We start from the raw sequence: 24,737 nt of genomic DNA on the forward strand, positions 1-24,737 counted from the left end.
GTTGTTTCTAATATGTAGAAATATGGCATTAAAACTTGGATCAGTTCAGTTCAGTCACTCAGTTGTGTCCAGCTCTTTGCGACCCCATTAACTGCAGCATGCCAGGCCTCCCTGTCCATCACCAGCTCCTAGAGTTTACCTAAACTCATGTCCATTGAGTCAGTGATGCCATCCAACCATCTCATTCTCTGTCACCCCCTTCTCCTCTTGCCCTCAATCTTTCCCAGCATCAGGGTCTTTTTCAGTGAATCAGCTCTTCGCAGAAGGTGGCCAAAGTATTGGAGTTTCAGCTTCAACATCAGTCCTTACAGTGAATACCCAGGACTGATCTCCTTTAGGATAGACTGGTTGGATCGCTTTGCAGTCCAAGGGACTCTCAAGAGTCTTCTCCAACACCATAGTTCAAAAGCATCAACTGTTCTGCATTCAGCTTTCTTTATACTCCAACTCTGACATCCATATATGACTACTGGAAAAACCATAGTCTTGACTAGATGGACTATAGTTGACAAAGTAATCTCTGCTTTTTAATATGCTGTCTAGATTGGTCATAACTTTCCTTCCAAGGAGTAAGCATCTTTTAATTTCATGGCTGCAGTACCATCTGCAGTGATTTTGGAGCCCCCCAAAATAAAGTCAGCCACTGTTTCCATTGTTTCCCCATCTATTTGCTATGAACTGATGGGACCGGATGCCATGATCTTAGGTTTCTGAATGTTGAGCTTTAAGCCAACTTTTTCACTGTCCTCTTTAATTAAGAGGCTTTTTATTCTTCTTCACCTTCTGCCATAAAGGTGGTGTCATCTGCATATCTGAGGTTATAGATATTCTCCCAGCCATCTTGATTCCAGCTTGCACTTCATCCAGCCCAGTTTTTCTCATTATGTACTCTGCATATAAGTTAAATAAGCAGGGTGACAATATAGAGTCTTGATGTACTCCTTTTCCTATTTGGAACCAGTCTGTTATTTCATGTCCAGTTCTACCTGTTGTTTCCTGACCTGCATACATATTTCTCAAGAGGCAGGTCAGGTGGTCTGGTATTCCCATCTCTTTCAGAATTGTCCACAGTTTATTGTGATCCACACAGTCAAAGGCTTTGGCATAGTCAATAAAGCAGAAACAGATGTTTTTCTGGAACTCTCTTGCTTTTTCCATGATCCAGCGGATGTTGGCAATTTGATCTCTGGTTCCTCTGCCTTTTCTAAAACCAGCTTGAACGTCTAGACATTCACGGTTCACAGATTGCTGAAGCCTTGTTTGGAGAATTTTGAACATTACTAGTGTGTGAGATGAGTGCAGTTGTGTGGTAGTTTGAGCATTCTTTGGCGTTGCCTTTCTTAGGGATTGGAATGAAAACTGACCTTTTGCAGTCCTGTGACCACTGCCGAGTTTTCCAAATTTGCTGGCATATTGAATGCAGCACTTTCACTGCATCATCTTTTAGGATTTGAAATAGCTCAACTGGAATTCTATTACCTCCTTTAGCTTTGTTCATAGTGATGCTTCCTAAGGCCCTCTTGAGTTTACATTCTAGGATGTCTGGCTCTAGGTGAGTGATCACACCATCGTGATTATCTGGGTCATGAAGATCTTTTTTGTAGAGTTCTTCTGTGTATTTTTGCCACCTCTAACTTTAGGATGTTTTATGTTGAGATTAATGGCTGCAGTGTTAATAACCACACTGATTTAAAAAAAAATCCTACTAGTGTTTTAATGGGAAGAGAATAAGAAGGATAAAATGGGAATGATTTGAAGAAATTTATAGATGTTAGTTGAAACACTTGTTAGTAGTTTCTTTATTGGAGTAATTATCTGTGTTTTTTTGCTTTTTAGGAAATCGTTTCAAGAAACACACCAATCAGATTCTGAAGAATGGGGATTGTCAAAAGATCTGAGAAGTCATCTTGGAAGTTTAGAATCCGAACTTCAATTTCTAAGTAAACTTAGTGGTATCAGTATAAGAAATTACTGCAAGAACACAGAAGACCTAACTAGCACTGAGATGGCAGAAAAGAGTAAGCAGTTTTTTTTTTCTTTTGGCTTCACCAAATGGCTTTCAGAATCTTAATTTTAGTTTTCCAGCGAGGGATTGATCCTGATCTCACACCAGTGAAAGTGTTGAGTCTTAACCATTAGACTCCCAGGGAATTTCCAGAGTAAGCATTAATTTCAATCGGGAAGTAGTATTGAGGTTTACCTCATTATGCATAGAAAATTAGTTTTCTTATCATTGAAATAAATTCTCCAAGGTAACGATTTGAATGTGTGGTTGTGGTTAACTTGTTTGTCAGGTGTCTATTGAACTTTACAGTGTGTGTAATATTCTTAAAAGCTTCCTGACATAGATATTAAAGAAGACATGGTCTCTCATTATGTACCTGAGTAGTAAAGTAACAGATTTAAGTGATTTTAAGGAAAACAACACTATTAGTTTGTAAATCTTAGCTATTGTTCACTACTGATATGAGAACTGTGTCATCTCTCATACTCAGGTATTTCAAGAACTGGATATTTTGGCAGAGGAGGGTTTCTGGTCCCAGTGACTAATGCTATATTACTAAGAATCTGTGATACGCTAACAAATAAAGAGAAGCTAATTCAGCTCTACAGTTGTATGTTGGGATCTTTGTTTAGAAGAAGGAATCAGTTTAGGAAATGCTTCCTGATTCCTACGAAAATAACTCTCCTGACTGGGGAGAGGGAGAGTGATACTTCAAAGGTCATGGACAGCTAGCTCACTTCAGTGGAATTACATGTAGAAATGAGTGATGAAATTTAGACACATCAGGTACTTGAATAGTTGGAATACAGAGAGTATGGAGAGTGAAGTTTTACTGTGTGCAAGTCTGTCTTTCCATTTTGAGTCCCATGTTTACCCTAGAAGATACCTAAGTGGTGGTGCCCATTCAGAATGCCTTTAAAAATTTTTTTTAGCTTGTTTATTTCTTTATTTTTGACTACACTGGGTCTTTGTTGCTGCACATGGGCTTTCTCCAGTTGTGACCAGCAGGGACTACTCTCCAGTTGTTGTACATGGACTACTCATTGCAGTGGTTTCTCTTGTTGTGGAGCACAGGCTGTAGAGGGCATCAGCTTCAGTAGTTGAGGTGCATGGACTTAGTTGCCCTGTGGCATATGGAATCTTCCTGGACAGGGATCAAACCTGTGTCCCTTGCATTAGCAGGTGAATTCTTTACCACTGGATCACTGGAGAATTCCCAGAATGTATTTAGAATGGGCTTGTTTCACAGCTTTTCCCATTGCTGGCTTAGATTTCAATTTTCCTGGCTCTGCCAGGTTAGTTTCAATTTTTCACATAATATCTGGCTGATCCATCTGATTTTCAGCTTATAAAATTACTTTACTCTCATCTTTTTTCTCTTTATCCTTGTAGAGTTGTGCCCTCCTGGTAGAAAGGCCAATACAGGGGTAGATTAAGAGGTACAAACTATTAGGTATAAAATAAGCTATAAGGGTATATTGTACAACATGGGGAATATGGCAAATATTTTATAATAACTGTAAAGGAGTATAACCTTTAAATATTGTGAATCACTATATTATCTATCTGTGATATATATTGTATAGTACCTATACTCCAGTTTCAAAAAAGAGTGAATTGTGTCCTTCTAAAATAACTTCATTAAAAAATATAATAAAGTCAAAATCATGGTTATCTCCTTTCTGAGAGATATTGTATAACTTGGAAAAGGCATGAAGGAACTTTATGCAATATGTTAAAATTTCTGTGTCTTGATCTTGGTGGTGGTTACTGGGAAACACTTGTAAACATATATATATATCTCTATATATATCTCATGCTGTATCGGAAAAGGCAATGGCAACCCACTCCAGTACTCTTGCCTGGAAAATCCCATGGACAGAAGAGCCTGGTAGGCTGCAGTCCACGGGGTCGCTAAGAGTCGGGCACGACTGAGCGACTTCACTTTCGCTTTTCACTTTCATGCATTGGAGAAGGAAATTGCAACCCACTCCAGTATTCTTGCCTGGAGAATCCCAGGGACAGAGGAGCCTGGTGGGCTGCCGTCTATGGGGTCGCACAGAGTCGGACACGACTGAAGTGACTTAGCAGTAGCAGCATGCTGTATACTTAAGAATAGAGCATTTTATGAGTGTATTCATGTTATACCTAAAAAGTACTTTTGCTATCATTTTAGTAATGTTTTGAGAGTTAACTGAGATAATTGCATGGATTTAATTTATTGTCTAACTGGAACCAGCCAATGTTGAAAATATGAAAAATTCAAATTTGTCTTGGGTTATACTATCATATTTCTATTTCTTACCTTAATCTTTGGTATCATTGAGAACTAGAAAATACAAGTTATCTTTAATCATATTTCTCAAAGGTGCACATCCTTCCAGGTATTTTCAACGCAAATGCTAACACTCTCACACATAAACCCACGTGTATTATAGATACCCACACAAAATTAAATGATTGATATTTAAAGAAAATTGTTATTTGCAAACAAAAATCTTTGTTTTTCTGATTTATAGGTATTAAAAAAGTTTTGCAGAAACACAGATTATCGGGAAATTGCCACATGATTACGTTTCAGCTTGAATTTCAGATTCTGGAAATCCAGGTAAATTAAGGAACATGTTGTGGTAGATAACACAGATTCTGCTGCTATGAAATAAAAATACCCCACACCCCTGTCTTCAGCAGTGGCTGAGTTGAGGAGACATTCCTGAGCAGGACCCCTTGTAGCATGTTTGTACAAAGTGGTACCATAAAAATTTTTTTTTCTTTTAAATAGGAATACCCTAGCAACTTCATATGGTAGTATTATTGATGAGAGCATAGTCTTTATTGGAATAGAGGTAATGAGATGTTTGTGGGATTCCAGCATGAGCCCTGAGGTCATGTGAACCATCCTGGATGCCCTCAGTAGTCAACTAATATCTCAGTCATCAATCATTTGTTAGTTATTTATTGCTGCTTAACACTTTCTCCCAAATTGAACAGTTTAAAACCACAAAAATCATGTATTATCTCACCATTTTCTATGAGGCAGGAATTGTGAGTAGCACAGTTGGTGTTCTTCCTCTGGCCTCTCCTATAGTTGTGGTCATCTGGGATCACCACAATCTGAAGACTGTTCAGAGCTGAAGGATTAGACTTCAGGATGGTCATGGTTGTGCCAGCAAGTTATACAGGACTACTGAGGCACAACACTGGAGGAAAATACTCTTGGCCAGGATTTTCACATAAAATCAGAAAGCAGACAGACAAAATGTTAACATGCAACCCCTGGCCAGAATAGGGAGAACAAGACTCAGACATCTTCAAAGTCTGGCTCCAAGAAGAGTTGGATCCAGGCATAATTTTGAGAACTAACCAAGTCTGGACATGTGCTTTGATAGCAAAAAAACAATTTCAGTCAGTTTGTTTTATGAGTTTGGGCCTATAGGGAGAATGTATAGAGGAGAGAACAGATAAGGACAGGCAAGTTGCCTTGGGCTCAGTTCATCAGATAACTAAAGTGAATGTAGACCAGTTGTCACAGCCAAGTCACAGGGATAAGCTGCTTGCTTGCACTCACAGTACTGTGCCTGGATTCCTCATGCTTATCCTCAGCCACGGAAATAGCCTCAAGTTGTCCCTTTTTGTATGCGATAGGAATTGATGCCAGATATTAGAAGTTACCCCCAACTAGTCATGAGTGATTGGGTCTAGGTATCTGCACTAGAAGTTTTGCCTCTTGAGAACTCTTTGCAGTCTGTGTCCCTGGTTGTCACCACTGACCTTGGCAGGCTGAGAACTGACTAGGTCTCTCATCTGATGACAGAGTTTCCAACTTGCTTCCACCTCAGGGTATCTCTCTTTAGTTTGTCAAAGTGACCAAGAACATCCACAGTGTGGCATTACCAAAACCAGTTGAGCAGGATGTCAGGTACATGGGTGATGAGTATCCTTGGAAATACACTGCTGGCGGGTTGGCACCAGACCTTGAAGCCATGCAAAATTCTCAGGATGATACTATAGTTCTGCATGACCTCAAAGATCATCTGCTGAAGACTAGAATAAAATATGGACCCAACTGAGTTGATCTCGTTTATGGTGAACAGCCCGTTCCAGGACTCCAGACTCCTCAGAATTCCTGGATGTTGTCCCATTGCAGAAAGATGCATAGTTGGACCAACTGCCTTTTCTTTCTGGCTAGTGTGATCCTAAACTCAAGAGTGGTGATATACCAAATGCTTACTTGCTTTCTTGCCTCCATTAATGGTCAGGCCTATAGATTGTGTCAGGTTGGCAGAATCAGAGCTCTGAGATCTAGTTCTGTGTCTTAAAACATCTGCACTATCAGTGTATACGTGTCCAGGAAACTGCTCAGGGACATCCTATTAGGTTGGTGCAAAAGTAATTGCAGTTTTGCATTGTTGAACTTTGCTGCTTGATATTGGAATACATTCTTAAATATGGTTATTTTATACATAATTTTAATGTGCATTTCTCACTTTATGTTTCTTTGATAATTACTTATTACTTGCTGTTTATTTTATATTTGTTTTAGACTATAGAAATGATATTAGACAAAAAGCAAATTTGAGGAGTTTTTTTATTTGCATTAAAAATGGTTGTAAAGCAGAAGAGGCAATTCATAACATCAGTAACACATTTGGCCCAGGAACTGCTAACGAGCATACAGTGCAGTGGTGGTTCAAGAAGTTTTGCAAAGGAGATGAGAGCCTTGAAAATGAGGAGCCTACTAGCTGGCCATCATAGGTTGACAATGACCAACTGAGAGCAATCATCGAAGTTGACCCTCTTACAACTACATGAGAAATTGACAAAGAACTCAATGTCAACCATTCGGTGGTCATTTGGCATTCAAAGCAAATTGTAAAGGTGGAAAAGCTCAGTAAGTGAATGCCTCATGAGCTGACCGAAAATTTAAAAACCATTGGTTTGAAATGTCATCTTAGCTTATTCTGTGCAACAACAGTGAACCATTTTTCAATTAGATTGTGATGTGTGATTAAAAAGTGGATTTTATACAACAACCGACAGTGACCAGCTCAGTGGTTGGACTGAGAAGAAGCGCCAAAGCACTTCCCAAGGCAAACTTGCACCAGAAAAAAGTCATGGTCACTGTTTGGTGGTCTGCTGCCCATCTGATCAACTCCTGCTTTCTAAATCTCAGCAAAACCATTGCATCAGAGAAATATGCTCAGCAAATGGATGAGATGCACCAAAAACTGCAACACATGAAGCCAATATTGATCAACAGAATGGGTCCAATTCTGCTCCACAACAATGCCTGAATCCATGTTGTACAACCAATGCTTCAGAAGTTGAACGAATCAGACTACGAACTTTTGCCTCATCTGCCATATTCACCTGACCTCTTGTCAACTGACTACTACCTTCTCAAAGCATCTCAGCAACTTTTGGCAGGGAAAATGTTACCATACCCAGTGGGAGGCAGAAGACGCTTTCCAAGAGTTTGTTGAATCCCAAAGCGTGAATTTTTATGCTACAGGAATAAACAAACTTATTTCTCATTGGTAAAAATGTTTTGATTGTAATGGTTCCTATTTTGATTAATAAAGATGTGTTTGAGCCTAGTTATAATGATTTAAAATTCGCGGTCCGGAACTTCAGTTACTTTTGTATCAACCTAATAGCAGCCTTGGGCTTCTACAGGCTTTTTCTTCCATTGTTATTCACTTTTTTATAGTCACTTCCTGGGTTATCTGGAGAGAAGCCAGATTGCTGGTAAAATTAGGCTCATCCTTGGGAAGTTGTTGTTGTTCAGTCACTCAGTCATGTCTGACTCTTTGCAACCTTGTGGACTGCAGCGCACCAGGCTTCCCTGTCCTTCATCATCTCCTGGAGTTTGCTCAAACTCATGTCCATTGCGTTGGTAATGCCATCCAACCATCTCATCCTCTGTCATCCCCTTCTCCTCCTGCCTTCAACCTTTACCAGCATAAGGGTCTTTTCTAATGAGTAGGCTCTTCGCCTCAAGTGGCCAACATATTGGAACTTCAGGTTCAGCATCAGTCCTTCCAGTGGATATTCAGGGTTGATTTCCTTTAGGATTGACTGGTTTGATCCCCTTGCAGTCCAAGGGACATGTATGGGAAGCTGTACATGAGTCCAGTTGGATAAAAGGCGATACTCTGAAGTTGAGATGAACAACCCACTTGGTGCAGCTGTACATTCCAGGATAGGCTGTGGCCAAAAGTTGATTGGTGTACTCATTAGTGGGGCTTTAGTCTGAGAGAGAAAATAGAATAGAATGTTTTAATTTCATTTTGTTGAAGTTGCATACTTGTGGTGACTTTAATCCTTTGAAGGAAACCATCAAGTGGCAATTTGATCACATCAGAAGTCAGATCACACATAAGGTTTTAATTTAGGGACATTTTTAAAAATAATGTGATGTGCTTCTGAAGAATGGCTATTATTTGACCAGAGGCATTCCTAGCATGAACTGGTACTGCAGTTCCCATAGTGGCTTGACTTGAATGGTCCTGGGTATCCACCATGAAGTCACATAGACAGGACCAGAGCCATGTGGGGCCTGCCATACAGGGCCTGCTACCCATACTATAGTGGCTACACTCCCTACCTCCTACCAGACAGTAGTGACACCAGCCCAGACCTCACCCCCCTATCAACAGTACTTTAAGCTAATATTCTGATCCTCATACTACCAAAGCATGATTGAAAATTTTGTAATCATTTTGTAATGGCCTGCACTTACACTCATATGCTCATATGCTTAACGAATTAAAATTAGTTGTGCACCATATAATAGAAAATTTAATAAAAAGGAAGATTCAGAATACTAGAAGTTTATTTCTCTGTTGCTTAAACAAAATTGCAAGATCCGTTTTCAAGGGCTAATATGGTAGTTTTATGATCATCAGGCTCTGCCATCACCCACGTGGCTGCCACATTGTGGTGCAGTTATCACTTCAGCATTTCGGACATTGGGAAAGGGCTGGGCAAACGGGCTCACCTTTTCCATTGAACAGCATTTTTTAGAAATTGTAATACCCATCATTTTCACCTGCATTCTAATGGCCAATAAATAAGTGCAGGGGAGGCTGGAAATTTAGTCTTCATTATGCATGGCCATGTGGCCAATGGAAAAATTGGAGCAAGAAAGAAGTCCACATATTGGGGACTACCAGCAGTTTCTGTCCCATATACTTCAGGAGATGCAGGAAAAAAAAATCTAAGGAGAAGAACAATTTATACAATTTGAAAGACCTAGAACTCAGTAATCACTGAATCTCTAAAGGGACATAAGTTGTTATTATATACATTTCAAAGTAGGTAGACGGAGGAGCCTGGTAGGCTTCAGTCCATAGGGTCACTAAGAGTTGGACACGACTGAGCGACTTCACTTTCACTTTTCACTTTCATGCATTGGAGAAGGAAATGGCAACCCACTCCAGTGTTCTTGCCTGCAGAATCCCAGGGACGGGGGAGCCTGGTGGGCTGCCGTCTATGGGGTCGCACAGAGTCGGACACGACTGAAGCGACTTAGCAGCAGCAGCAGCAGGTGCTTTTGAACTGCTTGGTTTTACCTAATTTGCTACAGAAAGAGCATGCTGTCCCAAGCCATGTTAAGAACACTCTGTTTCTCTCTATACCTTAGAACTATATCTCTAGTGGAATCGCCAAGTTAAAGGAGATGTACATGTAAATTTTGACTGATAGTGCCAAACTGCCTTCTAAAATACTTTTACCATTTTACATGCAGATTTTTATAGTTGAGACTGATAGAAAAAAAAGCAGTGGTAAAGAAATAGCTATATTTTATGTTCTAAAACATTTTTAAAAAACAAAATTTCCACTAGAGGGAGATGTTTAGCTATCAGAAAGTTTAAAAGTAATCTAACTAATAAATCTATCTTACTTATAGAATATTGTTATTATGAAATCATGGTAGTACAGTGTTAGAAACCACAGGCGACCTAAAATCGTATAAATAGAATGCTGGGACCAAAAGTAAACTGATAGATTATCTGGCTCAATGCTCTTACTATATAGGGAAACACCCAGAATGTTTGAATGATTACCCATGTTGGCACAGTTCTTCTTGTCATATGCAATTGGAGCATACAACTCTTTTCTCCAGATTTACTGTCTGATGTTGTTAGTGTTGTTGAACTGTTTGTGAGGAGTTGCAAGAATATTAGAATTAACATGTATTAGCATTCATAGTCCATGTAGCACAGTAAATCAAATGGGTGGCAGTTCATGGAGTAAGAGAAAAATTGAATGTATTTTTGTAACTACTCTCCCTGGAATCCAACGAACTGGAAAAAATGCTCCAAAAATAAGGAACTTTTTAAATTAAAAAGAATATTTGTATTGGTACAAGTTCAGCTACTGGGAGCTATAAAAAATAAAATTGACAACTTGGGTAATCATAAAGTTATGTGAGACAACCAAGAACAATGGCAGGGTTGAACAATAAGGTTCATCTCCCACACAGAGCCAGCCCTTCAAACCTGAAGAGGTGGCTGTTTCATCTAATGCATAGAAACAAACAAAGACAACCAGGTAAAATGAAGAAAGAGAGTAATATGTTTGAAACAAAAAAGAACAAGCTACACCCTCAGGAAAAAAACCTTAATGAAGCAGAGATAAGTAATTTACCTGATGAAGAGTTCAAACTAATGGTCACAAAGATGCTAACCAAACTCAGAAAAGAATGCATGAAGACATTAAGAACTTCAACAAAGATATGGAAAATAAGGTCCAAACAGAAGTCCCAGAGCTGAAGAATACAATAACTGAATTGAAAAATACGTTAGAGAATTTCAACAGCTGACAACATGAGAGAAAATAAAAGATCAGTGAATTCAAACACAGGGCACAGAAACTCACCAGATCAAAGCAACAAGAGGGAAAAAGAATGAAAATGAAGGTAGCTTAAGGGATTTATGGGATAAAATGAAGTATGCTAACCTTCACATTATAGGCATCCCAGAAGGAGAAGAGAAAGGTACAAAAACATACTTGAATGAATAATGGTGGCAATTTAACTTCCCTAAACTGTAAAACAGTTCTTCAGATCTAGGAACCCCAGAGAGTTCCATGTTAGAGAAACCCCCTAAAACCCCACACAGAGACACATTAAAATCAAAATACCAAAATTTGAAACCAAGAAGAGACTCTTAAAAGCAACAAACAAGAGAAAAACAATTGTTACATATAAGGGAACTCCCTAAAGACTTTCAGCAGGTTTTTTAGCAGAAACTTTGCAGGTCAGAGGAGAGTGGCGGGATGTATTCAACATGCTGAAAGAAAATAATTTCCAACCAAGATTAAACTTGGCAAAGTTATGATTCAGAATTGAAGGAAAAATAAGAGTTTTGCAGATAAGCAAAAGCTAAAGGAGTTTATCACCACTAAACCAGCCTTAAGAGAAATGTTAAAGGGATTTCTTTAAGCTGAAAAGAAAGGTCAGTAAATTGGTAACAGGAAAACATGAAAGTATAAATCTCACTGGTAAATGTAAATATATAATTGTTATTGTTCAGTTGCTAAGTTGTGTTTGACTCTTTGCGACCCCATGGACTGCCACAGGTCAGGATAGGTAGTGAATTAATCACTTATAAAGCTAATATGAAGGTTAAAAGAAAAAAGTAGTAAAAACAACTAACTACAATAATTATTTATGGGAGTATGGCTGAGTCCCTTTGCTCTCCACCTGAAAATATCACAGCATTGTTAATCGGCTGTATTCCAGTATCAAATTAAAGATATGAAACCCAAAGATAACAGAAGGAAGGGAATAAATAACGCAGATCAGCAGAATTGCCTGGTGATCTAGTGGTTAGGACTCTGCACTCTCACTGCAGAGGGCCTGGGTTTGATCCCTGGGAACTAATACCCCACAAGCCATGTGGTGTGGCCAAAACAAGGAAAACTCTGAACATAGATCAGAGCAGAAACAAATGAAATAGAAACTAAAAAGACATTAGAAAAGATCAATGAAACTAAGAGCTGGTAATTTGAAAGGATAGTCAAAACTGAATAAACATTGAGTTAGACTCACCAAGAAAAAAAAAAAAAGAATTAAAAATCAGAAATGAAAGAGGAGTCATTAAAGCTGCTACCGCAGGAATACATAGGATCATAAGAGACTACTGTGAACAATTATGCACCAACAAATGGATAAACAGCTAAAAACAATCTTCCAAGGCTGAATCAGGAAGAAATAGAAAATCTGAACAGACTAATTACTAATAGATTGAATCAATAATTTAAAACCACCCAACTAACTGAAATGCAGGACCAGATGGTTTCACTGATGACTATACCAAACAATTAAAGAATTAATACCAGTGCTTCTAAAACTATTCCAAAAAGCAGAGGAAGAGCACTTTGAACTCACTGTATAAGGCCAGCATTACCCTGATACCCCAAACAGACAAGGGCACAAGGAAGAAAATCATAACCCAATGTCCCTGGTGAACATAGATGCAAAAATCGTTAATAAAATATTAACAAATTAAATTCAACAATGCATTAAAAAGATCATACATGATGATCAAGTGAAATTTATTTCAGGGGTGCAGAAATTGTTAAAAATTTGCAAATCAATTGATGTGTACACCACATTAACAGAAAAAAATAAGGATAAAAATTAATATGATTATCTTAATACATGCAAAAAAGCATTTGATTAAAGTCAACAACCATTTAGCAAATTTAACCATTTAATCATTTCAACAAAGTGAGTATAGAAGGAATATACCTCAAGATAATAAAGGATATATATGGTAAGCTCAACAGTGAAAATAACTCTTCCTGTAAGATCTCACCGGAGTAAGAAATGACAACCCACTCCAGTATTCTTGCCTAGAGAATCCCATGGACACAGAAGCCTGGCAGGGCTACAGTCTGTGGGGCCACAAAGAGTCAGACATGACTGAAGTAACTTAGCAGTAAGATCTCAGATAAGACAAACGATGCCTACTCTTGCCATGTTTATCCAACACAGTATTGGAAGTCATAGCCAGATCAGTTATATTTTTTTAAACAAGGACTTTGCTAGTGGCACAGTGGCTAAGAATCCGCCTGTAGTGGGCACAGGTTCTATCCTTGGTTCAGGAAGATTCCATATGCCACGGAACAACTAAACCCATGAGCCAAAACTACTGAGCCCATGTGCCCTAGGGCCAGTGCTCTGCAGCAGGAGGAGTCTCTTCAATGAGAAGACCACCCAACACAACTAGAGAATAGCCCCCACTTGCTGCAACCAGAGAAAGTCCACACGCAGCAATGAAGACCCAGTGCAGCCAAAAAATAAATAAATAAAATTTAAATAATAATGAAAGGCATCCAAATCAGAAAGAAAGAAGTAACAATGCCACTATTTCATAGGTGATATATGTTATTATTTATAGAAAACCCTAAAGGCTTCCTTCCCACCAGAAAACCATTAGAATAAATGAACAAATTCAGTTAAGTTGTGGGATACAAAATCAATTAATCTGTTGCATTTCTATACACTAATAATGAGCTACCAGAGAAATTAAGGAAACAATTTCATTTACAATAGCATCACAATGAATAAAATACCTACAATAAGTTTAACCAAGGAGATGAAAAGCCTATGCACAGAAAGCTATAAGACACTGATGAAAGAAAGTTTAGAACAGAAGTAAATAGAAGGATATTCCATGCTTGTAGATAGGAAGAATTAACATTGTTAAAATGTCCACACAGCCAAAAGCTATATACAGATTCAGTGCAATGCCGACCAGAGTTCCAATATGTTTTTCACAGAACTAGAAGAAACTCCTACAATTTGTTTGGAAGCACAAAATATCTCAAATAGCCAAGGCAGTCTTGGGAAAGAACAAACCTGGAACCATTACACATCTTGATTTCAAATTGTATTACAAAGCTATAGAGATCTAATCAATATTGTCTTGGCATAATGCAGACGCATATGTCAATAGAACAGAATAAAGGATCCAAGAAATAAACTCATACATATGAGTTAATTTATGTCTGCTTACCTGATAACTCAGTTGGTGAAGAAGCCGCCTGCAATGCAGGAGACCCCGGTTCAATTCCTGGGTCAGAAAGATCCACTGAAGAAGGGATAGGCTACCAACTCCAGTATTCTTGAGCTTCCTTGGTGGCTCAGCTGGTAAGGAATCCGCCTGCAATGAGGAAGACCTGGTTTTGATTCCTGAGTTGGGAAGATCCCCTGGAGAAGGGAAAGGCTACCCACTCCAGTATTCTGGCCTGGAGAATTCCATGGACTATAGAGTCCATGGGTTCGCAAAGAGTCAGACACAACTGAGTGACTTTCACTTTCACTTTATGTCAAAAGAGCCAAGACTATAGAATGGGGAAAGGATAGTTTCTTCAATAAATGGTGTTGGGAAAACTGGATAGCCACATGCCAAAGAATGAAACTGGACCACTCTTACATCATACACAAAACCTAACTCTAATTAACAATTAACAATATTAACTCAAAATAGATTAAAGGTTTGAATGTAAGACCTGAGACCATAAAAATGCTAGAAGAAAATATAGGTGGTAAGCCTCTTGACATCACTCTGGCAATGACTTTTTAGATTTGACACCAAACGCAAAAATAAACAAGTGGAACTATATGAAACTAAAAAGTTTCTGCACAGCAAAGGAAACCATCAACAAAATGACAAGGCTGAATGAGAGAAAATAGTTGCAAATCATATCTAATAAGGTATTAATATCCAAAAACATGTAAATCGTAGGCTTTATAATGACAAGATAATTTGCCTTTTCTAGTGGGTAAAAGGCCAAAATCCAACACACACACATGCATAATCAAACAAAGACACGATATTCCTCTGGGATTTTTTTCTTTCCTTTCTTTTTCTTTTGTCTGTGTGGGTTATCATAGCTTTATATGAGATGTAGTTCACATACCATACAATTCATCCATTTAAGGTATACATTTAGCAGTTTTTAATCTATTCAGATTTGTGCAACCATCACCACATCCAGTTTAGAACTTTGTTACCTCAAAGAGAAACTTCATGTTCTTTATCACTCCTCATTTGCCCTTCTGCTCAAACCTAACTTATCCATATCTTCTGTCTCTATAGATGTGCCTATTCTGGGCATTTCATAAAAAATGGAGTTACATAATTTTTGGTCTTTTTTTGGCCAATTTCTTTTACTTAGCACCATTATTTTCAGGATTCATTCATTCATGTTACACATGTATTGTTACTTCATTCTTTTTTTCTAGCTGTGTTGTGAGGATATATCACATTTTGTTTCTTCATTCATCAGCTAAGAAACATTTGGTGGCTTGTTTTTTCCTTTTGGTTGTTATGAATCACACTTCTGAAACTACTCACATACAGGTTTTTCGGTGGACATATGCTTCATTTTTCTTGTGTATATCTAGGTAGAGAATTACTATGGGGCTTCCTTGGTGGCTCAGTGGTAAAGAATACACCTGCTAAGCAGGAGACTGCCTGCAATGCAGAAGACTTGGGTTCAATCCGTGGGTTGAGAAAATTCCCTGGAGAAGGAAATAGCAACTCAGTTTAGTATTCTAGCCTTGAAACCACATGGACAGAGGAGACTGGTGGGCTACAGTCCTTAGAATCACAAGAGTTGAACACAACTTTGCGACTAAACCACCACCACCAGAAAATTACTGGGTCAGATGGAAGTACCAGATATGACTAGTATGTTGAGCATTTTTTCATAAGTTTATTGGCCATTTGTATTATCGTCTTTGATGAAATGTATGTTGAGATCCATTGCCCAGTTTTTAATTGGGTTATTTGTCTTTTTATTTTTGAGTTGTAAGAGTATTCTGGAAATTTGTTTCTGATTGGATATGGTAGTAGATGCCCACAGTCTACTTTAACTACAGCTGCTCCTAATAATTCCCACTATATTCTTGAGCAGCTGAAAAACTAAACAAAGATTATAGGCCATTAATACCCATTTCTACAGCGGCTGAAAATACTGAAAAGTCAGATACACCCAGACAAATGGGGAAGAGTCATTCATTTATCTGCTCATCCTGTATCCTTAGGAAATAGCAGAAATTGCTGGATCTACTCCTATAAACAAAAAAGATCCACAGAGTACACAGCACAAAGATGGTACAGAGTTTGTTCATCATCATTTAGGATTTTTGCCATGAAAGGAATTAGAAAATAGAGTTAAAGTCTCTTGGAAAGAATGAATCCAGGAAATGCAAGAACATGCTATATTGTAACTGTTTACATTCTCAAATGAAAACATTCAAAAGAAAACTGAATAAAAGGGAAAGGCAGCTGAGAGAAAGGAAGGAACGAAGAATAAAATGATTATAGTGCTGAAAGCTAAATTAGGAGTAGCTAGGAGCAGAATATAGGAGAAGGCAATGGCAACCCACTCCAGTACTCTTGCCTGGCGAATCCCATGGACAGAGGAGCCTGTTGGGCTGCAGTCCATGGGGTCGCTAGGAGTTGGACACAACTGAGCAACTTCACTTTCACTTTTCACTTTCATGCATTGGAGAAGGAAATGGCAAACCACTCCAGTATTGTTGCCTGGAGGATCCCAGGGACAGGGGAGCCTGGTGGGCTACCATCTATGGGGTTGCACAGAGTCGGACACGACTGAAGCAACTTAGCAGCAGCAGGAATAGAATATGGAGGATAGGCTTGAGAAAAATCACAAGTACAACTGAAAAGAAGAAAAATCTGAAAGACAAAATGAAGATTTGTGTGACTTTCCCAAAAAACAACCAAAAAAATGAAACAGAAATGATAGGTAAATACATAGTATGAGAAAATTTACTAAAGAAGAAAACCTTGATTTTGCACATCAAAATATTTAACAGTTTATTTAACAATCCTTATTATTGTATATAATAGTGTTGTTTTAGATTTTTGTAGTAAGGAGCTGTTAGGCTTTGTCTTCATTTCATATTTCTTTAAAATACAAATTGGTGCAGATGGTAAAGAATCTGCCTGCAATGCAGGAGACCAGGGTTTGATTCCTGGGTTGAGACTATCCCCTGGAGGAGGAAATAGCAACCCACTTCGGTATTCTTGCCTGGAAAATCCCATGGACAGAGAAACCTGGTGGGCTACAGTCCATGGGGTTGCAAAGAGTCAATGATATATTAGAATTCAAATTGCTGAGGCAGAGAGTATAAACTTTTTAAGTTATGCATTATCAAAATGATGTTTTAGATTAACATGTCATCTCATTGTTTTATATTTATATTTATCCTGTCAGAGGGAACATTTTTTTTCCATGTAACTTGTCATTTACCTCTAAGTTTTTAGTTCATGTTCTTTGCCTTTTTCTTTTAAGTTTTCATATCTCCTTGTCATGTTTATAGAACAAATTTCCTGGTTTATTACTTTTCTTTTAGTTATATCATTTTATATCAATAGTTTATATTTTTATGTAATCGTATTTGCTATTTTGTTGTTGTTATTGAAAGTTCTTTCTCACTCAGTAATCAGTTAAATGTCTATATTTCTTCCTAATATTTTATGGCTTCAGTGTTTACATTGAAGTAAGTAATTCACTCAGCGTTCATTTTCATTTTGTTTAGGTTTGGAGTGAGGATCGGAGGCATTCTTTTAAGAAATACCCAGATCTTCCCTAGTGGCTCAGTGACAAAGAATCTGCCTGCTAATGCAGGGGACACAGTGTTGATCCCTGGCCTGGGAAGATCCCACATGCTGCGGGACAGCTAAGGTTTATACCACAGCTACTGAGTCTGTGCTCTAGAGCCGGGGAGCCACAACTGCTGAGCCCATGTGCCACAATTACTATAGCATGAATGCTCTAGAGCCTGTGCTCTGTAGTGAGAGAAGCCAACTCAGTGAGAAACCCATGCCCCCACTTACTGCAACTAGAGAGAAAGCCCATGCAGCAATGAAGACCCAGCACAGCCAAGTAACTAAATAAATAATATTAAAAAAAAATAAATAACCCTTCTGCACAGTAAAGAAAATCATAAACGAAAAGATAACCCACAAAATGGGAGAAGATATTTGCCAATGAAGCAACTGGCAAGGGATCACTCTCTGAAATAAACATACAGCTCATACAACTCAATACCAAAACATGGAACAACCCAATCAAGAAGTAGGCAGAAGATCTAAATAGACATTTCTCCAAAGAAGACTTAGAGATAGCAAGAGGCATATGAAAAGATGTTCAACATCACTAATTATTAGAAAAATACAAATAAAAACTACAGTGAGGTATCACCTCACTGATGATTCTGGTGATGGTCAGAATGCCCATCACCAAAAAATCTACAAAAAACAAATGCTAGAGTGGGTAGAGAAAGGCAACCCTCTCACACTGTTGGTGGGAATGTAAATCAGTACAGCTGTTACAGAGAATAGTATAGAGGTTCCTTAAAAGACTAAAAATAGAGCTGTCAATCCCATTCTTGGGAATAAATCTGAATAAAAACATGGTTTGAAAGGATTTTTTATTGTTCAGTCACTAAATTGTGTCCAACTCTTTGTTGTTTCACTCTTTCCACTTTTTCCCCATCTGTTTATCATGAAGTGAGAGGATGGAATGCCATGATCTTAGTTTTTTGCATGCTGGATTTTAAGCCAGCTTTTTCACTCTCCTTTTTAACCCTTTGAGAAGGCAATGGCAACCCAATCCAGTACTCTTGCCTGGAAAATCCCATGGGTGGAGGAGCCTGGTAGGCTGCAGTCCATGGGGTGGCTAAGAGTTAGACACGACTGAGCAACTTCACTTTCACTTTTCACTTTCCTGCATTGGAGAAGGAAATGGCAACCCACTCCGGTATTCTTGCCTGGAGAATCCCAGGGACGGGGGAGCCTGGTGGGCTGCTGTCTATGGGGTCGCACAGAGTCGGACACGACTGAAGCAACTTAGCAGCAGCAGCAGCAGCAGCAGCAGCATTAACCCTCAGCAAGAATCTGTTTAGTTCCTCTTTGCTTTCTGCCATTAGAGTGGTATCCTTGAAAGGATAATGTACCCCAGTGTTCATTGCAGCACTGATTACAATAGCCAGGACATGGAAGCAACTTCAGTGTCCATCGACAGAAGAATGGATCAAGCAGATGCAGTACAGTGGAACATTACTCAGCCATTAAAAGGGGGAATAATGTCATTTGCAGTTACATAGATGGACCTAGAGACTGTCATACTGAGTGAAATCAGATAGAGAAAGACAAATGTACATCATTTATATGTGGAATCTTAAAAAAAATGGTACAAATGAAATTATTTACAAAACATAAGTAGAGTCACAGATGTAAAAAACAAACATATGGTTAATAAGAGGAAGGGGGAAAGGGATAAATTAGAAGATTGGGATTGACATGTTGTTGTTTAGTCACTAAGTTGTGTCCAGCTCTTTGCAGGCCCATGGACTGCACACTAGGCTTCTCTGTCCTTCACTATCTCCCAAAGTTTGCTTAAACACATGTCCATTGAGTCAGTGATACCATCCAACCATCTCATTCTCTGTCTCCTTCTTCTGCCCTCAATCTTTCCCAGCATCAGGGTCTTTTCCAATGAGTCAGTTCTTTGCATCAGGTGGCCAAAGGATTGGAACTCCTACTTCAGCATCAATCCTTCCAAAAAATATTTAGGATTGATTTCCTTAAAGATTGACTGGTTTAATCTCCTTGTTGTCCAAGGGACTCTTAGTCTTCTCCAGCACAACCTTTTGAAAGCATCAGTTCTTCAGCACTCAGCCTCCTTTTTGGTCCAGCTCTCACATCCATACATGACTACTGAAAAAAACATAGCTTTGGCTATATGGACCTTTGTTAGCAAAGGATATCTCTGCTTTTTAATACACTGTTTATGCTGTTAGATTTGTCATAAGTTTTCTTCCAAGAAAAAGTGTCCTTTAATTTCATGGCTGCAGTCACTGTCCACAGTGAGTTTGGAGCCCAAGAAAATAAAGTCTTTCACTATTTCCATTTTTTCCCTGTCTATTTGCCATGAAGTGATGGGATCAGATGCCATGGTCTTAGTTTTTTGAATGTTGAATTTTAAGCCAGCTTTTTAACATGTATAGACATTTTACATATAAAATGGATAACTAATAAGGACTGTAGCACAGGGAATTCTACTCAGTACTCGGTAATGATCTATATTGGGAAAGAATCTTAAAAAAAAAAATGTGGATGTTTGTGTATGCATAACTGATTCACTTTGCTGTGCATGTGAAATTAGCACAACATTATAAACCAACTGTACTCCAATAAAATTTTTTTTTTAAGTAACCCATATTTGCAGTACTTTTTATTAGCTACTTTTCCTATAACTTAGTGACATTTCATTTGGCGTATTTTGACAGTAGTTTTTTCTCCTTATTTAAAGTTGACTGTGCTTTGATACAAAAAAAAAGCTTTATTTTTTTGTTCTTATTTTAGGATAAGGAGAGTTTATCTTCTGTTATTACTGACCTCAGCATAATAATGGAGCCCACTGAATATTCAGAATTAAGTGAATTTGTGTCGAGGTAAGATATTTACTTCTTTTTATAAAGATATTTCTTTCAGCTTACAATTTTAAGTTTACCTGTTCTTTTTCTTGATAAGTAAATACCAAACTATTTCTAAAAGCATAACACCAGTTTTGGTCCTGATACGTAGGCACTGTGCTGAGGGGGAGCATAACATCTGTGAGCAACTGACAGGAGGGCAGAGTGACTGGGGGAGTGTGGGATAAGATGCAGTTAGCAATGTATGTAAGGTCCACATTATGGATTTTGGAGCTTGACCATAGTCCTATGACAAATGTGAAGGTATGGAAAGATTTTAAACAGAGCCTGAGTGAGGCAAAATTTTGACATCTGGGAAAGGATTGTTCTTGATGTTGCAGGGAGATGGGATTTAAGGGGTGCAAAATTGGATAAAGGAGGATCAGTGACTAGCCCATTAAAACAGTTCAGGGAAACAGAAATTTGTAGTTTGGACTAGACTAATGGTGATTGGGATAGAGGACTGGGTAGATGGGGTATATTTAGGAAGCACCATTGAATAGGCATGATATTGGTTGAAAAAGAGGGGTCAGGAATCACTGACAAATGATAATTCCTTGATGATGGTGATTGCATTTGTTGAGATAGGAAAAGTTGCAAGAAGAGCATGTCAAATGAGATTGTGGCTTCAGTTTGGACATGGTGAACATAAGTGCCTTTGAAACACTGAAGTAAAAATAAGAAGTAGGCAGCTAAAAAGAGATGTAAGTAGTAGATATAAACACTGGGGTTTTCTACCAGTGGGTAAAGTTAAAACTTTGAGCAAGAATGAGATTGCCTATGGAGAGAATATAGAAAATAGGGAAAGGGCTGAAACTGAACCTTGAAGAATTCTAAAATGTATGTTGAATAGATTTGAAGGATCCTGCAAAGGATTTAGAAAACTGAAAGATGGGAGGGCAAACCAGGAATTTATTGTTGACCTTTGACAATTGGATTGACAATTTTTCTTACACATCTTTAAGGAAGTCCTTCCAGTGTCTACTGGAGTACATAGGTTGTGAAAAGAAGTCTGCTATATTGTTTTTGTGTATGCATGCATTTTTGGGGCTGCTTTCATATCTATTAATGTTTTTTTGACAGTTTGTGCTATTTTTAGGGAGTGTTTATGTGAACATGTCTAGCCATATCTTTTCAGGTACTTTTTCTGTCCTGTTCTCTTTCTTCTTCTCCAACTCTGATTACTTATATGTTAAAACATTTGATATGTTATCTTCAAGTTCTGAAGTCCAGTCTGCAATGAGCTCACTGAAGGGATTTGTCATCTCAAAAGTAATGTCTTTTTTTATTTCTAGTGTTTTCATTTGATTCTTAATTTTTTCTCTCTGCTTAAATTCCCTATTTTTTCATGAATATTATCTAGCTTTCTTACTAGATCTTTTAATCTATTAATCATAGTTATTTTTTTCTTTAATGTCTTATTATGGAAATTTTCAAATATAGGTTCCTACTGCTTTCCAAAAATAGAGCATTCCTATGAAACTTTTTGTAAGCCAAATAGTGTAAAGCAAAGAAGCTGTTACCTCTGGACAGTTTTTGCTAATAGATGTGCAGAGTAAATCAAGATATAGCACAGATAGTCACAGACACAGTTCAGAGTTTGATGCTGAGATGCTGAGTGTGATTTCTGGGGAAGGAGCTTGATGGTACCAGTCTCGCTGCTCAGGGTGCATGTTGGCTTGCTGCAAAACAAACCCTGAATGCTGTTTTCACTTTTCACTGTTTTTCGTAAAAGTGAAGATTCTTTTCAGATTATTTTTGATTAGCAAGAAGAGGTAATAATGTAGGTCTTTGGTAGAAGTAAAGTGGTGTGAGTCTTCCTTGCTGGCTCAGTGGTAAAGAATCTGCCTACCAAAGCAGAGACATGGGTTCTGGTTTGGGAAAATCCCACATGCTGTATAGCAGCTAAGCTCGTGCACCACAACTATTGAGCATGTGCTCTGGGGCCCAGGAATCACACCTACTGAAACCCATGTGCCCTAGAGCCAGTACTCCACAAGAGAAGCCATTGCAATGAGAAGGCTATACACTGCAATGAAGAGTAGCCCTTGATCCCTGCAACTAGAGAAACGCCTTCAAAGCAAGGAAGACCCAGCACAGCCATAAATAAATGACAAGTGAAAGTGAAAGTCACTCTGTTGTGTCCGACTCTTTGCGACCACATGGACTATATAGTCCATGGAATTCTCTAGGCCAGAATACTGGAGTGGGTAGCCATTCCCTTTTCCAGAGGATCTTCCTGACCCAGGAATTGAACCGGGGTCTCCTGCATTGCAGGCAGATTCTTTACCAGTTGAGCTACCAGGGAAGCCCCATAATTAAATAAATAATTTAAAAAGTAAAGTGGATTGACTCAAACTTTTGAGAAGTGGAGGGATACATGGATCTATAAAAATAATAACATAATTAACCTGCAGCTACATTACTTTGCCAACAAAGGTCCATCTAGTCAAGGCTATGGTTTTTCCAGTGGTCATGTATGGATGTGAGAGTTGGACTGTGATGAAAGCTGAGTGCCGAAGAATTGATGCTTTTGAGCTGTGGTGTTGGAGAAGACTCTTGAGAGTCCCTTGGACCACAAGGAGGTCCAACCAGTCCATCCTAAAGGAGATCAGTCCTGGGTGTTCATTGGAAGGACTGATGCTAAAGCTGAAACTCCAATACTTTGACCACCTCATGCAAAGAGTTGACTCACTGGAAAAGACTCTGATGCTGGGAGGGATTGGGGGCAGGAGGAGAAGGGGATGACAGAGGATGAGATGGCTGGATGGCATCACTGACTCGATGAACGTGAGTTTGAGTGAACTCCGGGAGATGGTGATGGACAGGGAGGCCTGGCGTGCTGCAATTCATGGGGTTGCAGAGTCGGACGTGACTGAGCGACTGAACTGAACTGAACCCATTAGGCACTTTCAGCAATTATAAATATTTTGTGACTCTTATTTTCATCTTTCTTACATGTTTTAAACTTTGAATTTAGAAATAATTATAGACTCACAAAAAATTGCAGTGAGAGTAAGGAGACTGAGAGTCATAGCATCTTATATAATTGTAGTATATTATCAAAACCAGAAAATTGATATTAGTAAAATTCAGAGAGCTTTCGCAGATTTAAATCTACAGTTCAGTGGTATTAAATACATTCATAATGTTATACAGTCATCATCACTGTCCATCTCCATGACTCTTTTCATCTTGTTAAATTGAAACTCCATACCCATTAAACATAGCTCCCCATTTCCTACTTTGCCCAACTCCTAGCAGCCACTGTTCCTATTCTTTCTCTGTGATTTTAAGTCATAGTTATTTTAAAGCCTATATCTGATATTATCAACATTTGAGTCATCTTTGAGTTCAATTCTGGTGACTACAGAACTATTACTATTAGTTACCATTAACTAATAATAATAATATTACTATCACTATGTTACTATTATCATTATGAACTATTGTCTACAGTAGTTCATCTTTTCTTGAATTTGTCTCATAGTTGTTTTATTGACTGATGGACATTTCAGTAGAGACTGAGACAAATAGTATTTATGCCCAGAAATGGGCACATTTCACTTATCAGGCTGTTAGTATGGGGTTTAATTCAAGGTAGTCAGCAGTTGAGCTGGTTTGGGATTTTTATTTTATTAACTTTAGTCACTAAAGATTTCAAATTCTTCCAACAGTGAATTCAAACTAAACTTCAAATTTAGTTCTTCCTTATGTTTGGAATAGAGTTTAGGGAGCTGGAAGGTTTTCATCAGTGTTTTAGCTTCACTCTCAACTTTTAGTAATTCCTATACATCTGTATCTCAGAGGGGAATGTTTCTCCCTGCACTTGACACTCTCCAGCAGTAGGTGTTGATGCTTGTTACCTGGTGCTAGGCTCATGGTGGAAACAGAGGGAGATCTATATTAAATGGTTCATCCTTAGTATTGGGCAGATCCTATGGACCTGCACCTTCAGTTCAGTTCAGTTCAGTCGCTCAGTCGTGTCCGACTCTTTGCGACCCCATGAATCACAGCACGCCAGGCCTCCCTGTCCATCACCAACTCCCAGAGTTCATTCAGACTCACGTCCATCGAGTCCATGAGATGCCATCCAGCCATCTCATCCTCGGTTGTCCCCTTCTCCTCCTGCCCCCAATCACTCCCAGCATCAGAGTCTTTTCCAATGAGTCAACTCTTCGCATGAGGTGGCCAAAGTACTGGAGC

General features: G+C 38.5%; 1 protein-coding gene across 1 annotated transcript in view; it reads left to right on the top strand.

The window, feature by feature from the left end:
• CENPP (centromere protein P) overlaps positions 1-24,737 on the top strand; it is a 233,351-nt gene that overhangs the window by 19,156 nt on the left and 189,458 nt on the right. Inside the window, exons 2-4 of the mRNA XM_052644667.1 lie at positions 1,837-2,018; positions 4,525-4,613; positions 20,422-20,510. Of these exons, the coding sequence (XP_052500627.1) occupies positions 1,837-2,018; positions 4,525-4,613; positions 20,422-20,510 (360 nt within the window). The remainder of the gene's footprint in view (positions 1-1,836; positions 2,019-4,524; positions 4,614-20,421; positions 20,511-24,737) is intronic.

The sequence above is a fragment of the Budorcas taxicolor genome, chromosome 8, assembly GCF_023091745.1.
Source record: "Budorcas taxicolor isolate Tak-1 chromosome 8, Takin1.1, whole genome shotgun sequence".
In the NCBI taxonomy this organism is placed as follows: domain Eukaryota; kingdom Metazoa; phylum Chordata; class Mammalia; order Artiodactyla; family Bovidae; genus Budorcas; species Budorcas taxicolor.